Source organism: Strongylocentrotus purpuratus, unplaced genomic scaffold (assembly GCF_000002235.5).
Source record: "Strongylocentrotus purpuratus isolate Spur 01 unplaced genomic scaffold, Spur_5.0 spur5_scaffold_15, whole genome shotgun sequence".
NCBI lineage: Eukaryota > Metazoa > Echinodermata > Echinoidea > Camarodonta > Strongylocentrotidae > Strongylocentrotus > Strongylocentrotus purpuratus.
In genome coordinates this window covers 4,134,171-4,140,390 of record NW_022145600.1, presented here as the reverse complement: position 1 = coordinate 4,140,390, position 6,220 = coordinate 4,134,171, and the positions used below count along the sequence as shown (strand labels likewise).

The window sequence follows — 6,220 nt, the reverse complement described above, 5'->3', positions numbered from 1 at the left end:
AATATTCTGATCAGACTGTTTGCAATAACAATAACATTTGATTACTTCCTGTTATCATACAATGTACAGTGTGCAGTTCATACAAATTATTACATAAACAATGTGAAGCTGGTGAAAAGTGCTTAATATTGCATGAAACTACAATGTATCAAGGGATGGGTTAATTTAAGAGTGTCAGTCGCAGGAGGCAGCAATTAAAGGACAAAATGGTAAACCCCAAAAGAGATATAGAAATTTCAACAAGTACAGATCTTCTAAAATGATATCCCCAGCCCCATGCATCTTGTACAACACATCTGATTCTGAGAACACAACAGATACAGGTATTTCATTCCTGCAGTAATCAGCATGGAGAAATTCCATATCCACAAATCCAAATGCATGGTTTTATGAGCCTTCTGACAACGATGCAGTCACAAAAGGCCTGCCTCGGCTCGAGTTTGCCAAATAACCCGCTATTTTAACTATCCTGATTGCAAATTAGCCAGTTAATTTGCGCCTTCATCAGCCCGCAGTTGCAATTAGCGGGATATTTGGTCAAGAAAACATCCTGAGAAATCTTGGTCTTGTTTCCATAATATCCCATTATTTGGGAAATAGTGGGCAAATTTGCGCCTGTTCGAGCTAGTTTGTGATGAGCGTATCAGTCTGGTGACAAGGCAATTTTGAGCTTCAGGATAATGTCCCAAGTCTGAAAAAAGCGGGTTATTTGGCAAACTCAAGCTGATGAAAACAGGCCTAATAGAAATTGGGTATTTTACTGTTTTGTTTTACTTTCAGTCTCAGATATCATTTACTAGCTAAATGCTCTTTAGTCTTGTGAACTTTTGGTCTACTAGAAAATCCTTTCAAAATGACTGTGCATATATTGTCAGGTGCTGAACAGTAAAGCAGCAAAAGTTACAGTATGTTGTCTCGCAACATGTCACATCTTCGGTAATTCTCCGAGTTAGTTCAAATTCTACTAATTCAGTAAATCATGAGATCATGTTTAACAAAAGAAAACTTAGACCTGAGAGTAACTTCAATTGTTATAATCCTGATTTTGAATATGGAAAGATCTAGAATATTTGTTTCACCAGGCAAAACATGCGAGGGTTCTTCTAATGACTTCAAGTGCACATGATTTAAGCCAGTTTTTTACACTTATAGGTGCCTGTGAAAATAGGGGTTCGTGTGTACATGACCCTGCAAATTTCATTTGAGACCCTATGCAAACAAAAAGTTAGTGTGGAACCCTGCATATATAATCCTATTGGTGTCTAATGGTTCAATTATCAAAGAAAATGGCAAAATGAAATCCTTCAACTGAGAATCAGTGACATTCAGGAATGACTATAGGTGATTCATACCTAGATCCTATGTACCCTCTTTGCACATCTCACTCTTGATTCAATCTCAGATCAGCCGGTATACTTCTTCAATTTGCCATATTGAAGCTTTTAAGTTTTACTTGAGGAATAATTATATAAGCATGCAAAATTCAAAGGACTCTTTTTCCTCTGAAAGGGCCAACTCTCAGACATTCTGGTCCTCTTTTCGCACCTCAAGCTTTCAGTTCTTTCTTGAATCAAAACAATCTTGACAATCATTTTAGACAATCATACCAACGTGGTGGTTATTTGAGTAAGAACTCTGCCTGTCCGGGTCTGAATCCTCTGGTCTTGTTGATGAACACCTGATATGACTCCTTGAGCTCCTCGTGCTTCTGGACCCATCTCTCCTTCTCCTCCTCCTCCCTCACCACCTCCGTCCTTGTCTCATCCACCTTCACCTGCCATAGTTGGATCTCTTCGCGCAGCGCCTGAATCTCCTTGGCGTGGGCCTCCCGGACCTTTGCGAGCTCGGCCGCGGCGATGCGACGCTCCTCCTGCTGGGCGCTGAGCACGGCGCTGATGCGCTCTTGGGTTTTGTCCTCTTTGAGTACCTTGAGGGTGTGTGCCTTCTCCTCCGCTAACCTCTTGACGGTTGCAGCCTCCCTTTCTGCCGTCTCCCTGTTACAAAATAAAATAAATTGAATTATCATAAAACTTTCTGAATTTTAAAACAAGAAAAAAATATTTACCGGTAGTGTTGTATAGAGCATACAAATTAATATTTATGTACACTTTTGAAAGTGGAAGTAATCACCCTAATTTAAGCTCCTTTAACTAATGTCAGCATAATCATTATGAGACATAATAAAGCTTACTAGGAACAGGGTTCCTGCACATGGGTGAAGAGAAACTACTCTAAATAAAATGCTCATTGAGTAAACTTTTTTGTTGTCTTCATAATTGAATGCGAGTCTTAGTCATCAAATTTAACTAAAATGGGGCTCCAAATTATTTGAATGATGCATAATTCCATTTCTGATTCAATAAACAGAGTTCAACTTTCAGGTCATATTCATAATCCAGGTCAAACCAATCTAACACGCAGCAGAGCACAAAAGACCTATCATTTTGCAAACCTGACCTAAAACGCACCTGTTTACCAATGGATCAGTCTAACATTTTTCTTTGCTACATTAATCACACAAATTAAAATTTTCTGGAACCATATATATGTACTTTTCCACATTCCTATTTGAATAGGAAGCTGTTAATTTTTGTTTTTTTTTTTTTTCTTGATAAAAACCTGGCAGCCTGATGCCTTTATTATAATACCCTATTTGATAGTGTAACTCAGGATGGAATCTGTGGAAGATATACACAGTACCGTTTAAGCCCCTCTGCACTAGTTTGGCATGGAGGGATTAGACCTCCCTGTAAGGTCACTGACAGGTGGTGGTTATCTCATCAAATCAGCTCTCAGTTAACATAAGAAAAAGGGCATCATGGGGGTCAATGGGTACGTACCACTTAGGCATTGTTGGCTGTATATATAGCAAGCGCGTAGCCAGGATTTCATTTTAGGGCCCCCCCCCCCCTGACTACACGCCTGCTGTATAGAGGGCGCAAGTAGTGCAGTGGGGATTTAAATAAAACCGTATCCATCTTATTAATAACTTACCTAGAGATTTCCTCAGCTGCCAGCCTCGCCTTGGTGACCTCTTCTTGCCTAGCCTTGGCTACAGCCTCTTCCCTTTCATTATCTTTGACTGCCTTTACTTTCTCCACCGTCTCTCTAAGAATCTTCTCCCCCGACTCCTTCTCTCTCTTCACCTCGTGGTGTTGAATTTTGGTCATTTCGCCTTCAACACGTAGAGCCTCCTCCTGAAAATCAACATCAATTTCATAACTAACATTATTATCATCAACCCTCACTTCTTTGAAAATTCTCCAATATTTTGCTAGGCAATAAAGATACTTAAATCATCCCTATCCACTAAATAAGCATCATATGAAACATTAATTGTTTAGAGGGACTACCATTGATATCCTCCAAAAGAAAGTATTGAACACAAATAGAACTGATTGTAGCAAAACAAAACGTCGCAAAATACTTCAAAGGGAGTTAAAATTAATCTCCATCTTCAAATGGAACTTATATAATCCTCTATCAACCAATAATTTGGTTTGGAGTGATGAATTCAAAGGAAAATTTGTGACATACAAAAATCAGATTGCATCCAGTGAAAATAATAAAAGAAACAACAAATATCTGAACAAAGTGATAGACTCCAGAGTCTATGAAAGCACAGGCCTATAACAAAATTACAAGAAAGAAAACAAAAACATTTCCAAGACACTGTGTACCCTGAAAAGAAAAGAAACAATAAACAAAAAAGAAGTCTACATGTAGTTTACTAAATAGCATACAAACCTTAAGCATTCGTTCATGAGAAATCTTGAGTTCTTTGACAGCATGTTCCTTGACGGCCAGGCAGTCGGCCTCGCACTTCTCTAGTGCAATCTTCTTGACGTGCTCTGCCTGTTTCCAGACCTCCTTCTCTGCATCAATGATTGCTTGAGACTTCTCGTGATGTGAAATGTTCTCCCATTTGGAGTGGATTCCTTGTCCAATGTCTGCAGGAGAGATGGGAGAAATATACGGCATTGAAAAAAGAAAAAAAAATTAGATGTGCATGTCACAAATTTGAGAAAATGTCAATTTGTATGCCCTTTCCTCTTATCCCTCTCTCTCCCTGCTGGCAGCTGAGGAGAGATCATATCCAGGCATTTTTCAACAAATGTTACAACATAGTAAAAAGTAGACTTTCTAATCTTCAATCCAAGATTTATACTATGATGGAATTTGCAAGTACAACCAAGGTCAACAGGAATGACTTAACAGTATCAACTATATTTCAACTCAACAGATCAATCTACATACTACTACTAGACCTACAATGTACATTGTAGACTAGACTCTAGACTAGGCCTACATCGTTTAAGTGGAAAATGTCCCTACATAAAAAAGGGTCCAGATCTAGACTCTTAGTACTCTTAGACTGATTTTTCAGTCTAGCAATCGCCTTCAGAAAATCAACAACACAACAAGGCACATGCAACCAACTCTTCAATTTAGATCGAGGTCTAGATCTAGATATTATAGATCTAGACCTTACATGTACATCCCTTGTGTAATATTTAGGGCAGCAATAAATGATTATCAATATCAGATGAGTTTGACTCAAATGATTTGAATCCTATACTCACCTAGGATCTTTTGATGTGCATGAATCTGGACTAGAACTGGTTTTGTGTCTTCATAACGTTTTGGAACACCATCCAATCGAGGGCTGCGATCGTGAGTGATGCCTGGTTTTGTTTTAACAGCTAAAGCCATGATGAAGATCTAATCCACTAAATAATGAACTTCACTACGATTTTATCTGAATAAAGACAGGTTAATAACTTTATTCAATGCTATATTAACAGCTGAAGTTACTAAACAAGCACCAGTCTCAGCGATATGTGACACGCGGAAGGCGTAAGAACGCTACGCCGTCACACACGGCGGAAATCTTCTGGCAGTTCCAGTCGTATATGTATCAAGAAAGGATAGAGTTCTTTTCCAGACTTGTCTTAGCTTTTTAGAAACACCGTCTTCAAAATCCACCGTCCTAATTATAACAAGACAAATATTCGAAGTGTAGCAAGTCGTTTTGATGAGTGTTGGCGATTCTGTCCGAATAATGCCAGGGGCAAACTTATCGGGCTTAGAACATGTGTGATCTACGAGTTCACACCTCCGTGCAAAAAGACGGCACGAAGAAATTTAGCTTGGGTCGTGGCCATAGCAACACGTCTGTGTGGTGTAGCTACTAGCTGCTGTACACTGCTAACTATAGCTGTGCATTGTTTGGGTGCATTGATTCGAAGAATGAATGAAACCCATTTCTTGTGTGATTGAAATAATTTATTGTTCTGCCAGTACAGTGTGCAAGGTTGCACCGTTTAGTTCGGTTTACCTTTAGCCTTGCATTGGTTGTAAAGTGCCGTAATGTACTAGGCTACTTGTAGGCCATTATTAAGACATGGCCGGGGGCACATTATAAGTGCCCCTCCCTGGGTCAGACGCGGATCCACGGGGGGGGGGGGGGCGACCTCTGAAGTTTTTTGTTTTTTTTGAGCGAAAACAACGGCCCTCGCGATTTTCAAATTTCCGGGGGCAGAAAACGAGAAAACAAATTATGCTCACTACCCCCCCCCCCCCCCCCCCCCATCGGCCAATCCTGAATCCGCCACTGCCCTCCCAAGACGAAAATCCAATTGAATCCCCATTGAATGTCCCCATTGAATCCAATTTGGAGTAAATGGAAAGTGAAACAATGGGTACCCATTGAAACCAATGGGGACCAATTACCAATTGGTTTCAATGGGTACCCATTGTTTCACTTTCTATTTACTCCAAATTGCCAATTGGTATTGAATTGGGATTCAATGGGGGCATTCAATGGGGATTCAATTGGTAAATCGATCCAGTTAGAAGAACCAGTGATAAATTATTGATACTTCATAATCGATATTGGCATCTGTCCACCAATAATATTAATAGGTATCTTCCAATCTCATTTGCATTAACTTCATCACAAAGATCATTTGAAGTGAATTTAAGAGTTTCATTTACAGTGACATAGGCTCGTACAAATATATATACTAAATATGTATATTGTTTTTTGGTTAGTAATCATATAATCAATATATAAATCAATATATCTATTGCTAAAACGTGAATGTAATTGTAACATGATCAGACAAAATAATCTATTGGTTAATAATTGCTGAAGGAATAAAGAAATCACAAAATTGATGTGCATTGTCATAATTTGCTTAACAAATCATGATAAATT

At 39.0% G+C, this 6,220-nt stretch overlaps 1 protein-coding gene across 1 annotated transcript; it reads right to left on the bottom strand.

Moving 5' to 3' along the window:
* Positions 1–544: 544 nt before the first annotated feature.
* Positions 545–4,907, bottom strand: LOC581901 (uncharacterized protein C6orf163 homolog). Its single transcript, XM_781878.5, has 4 exons — positions 4,584–4,907; positions 3,748–3,950; positions 2,995–3,197; positions 545–1,994 (listed from the first exon to the last, which is right to left on the bottom strand). The coding sequence occupies exons 1-4, from the start codon at positions 4,711–4,713 to the stop codon at positions 1,619–1,621; spliced, it is 912 nt and encodes a 303-aa protein (XP_786971.3). The 5' UTR covers positions 4,714–4,907; the 3' UTR covers positions 545–1,618.
* Positions 4,908–6,220: the final 1,313 nt, after the last annotated feature.

Bases quoted from the DNA above. Each gene is read 5' to 3' on its own strand.
- LOC581901 (XM_781878.5), bottom strand. From the start codon at position 4,713: ATGGCTTTAGCTGTTAAAACAAAACCAGGCATCACTCACGATCGCAGC. The intron at 3,951-4,583 runs GTGAGTATAGGA...TCTCTCCTGCAG, and splicing joins TGCACATCAAAAGATCCTAG to ACATTGGACAAGGAATCCAC. The intron at 3,198-3,747 runs GTTTGTATGCTA...GTTGATTTTCAG, and splicing joins CTCATGAACGAATGCTTAAG to GAGGAGGCTCTACGTGTTGA.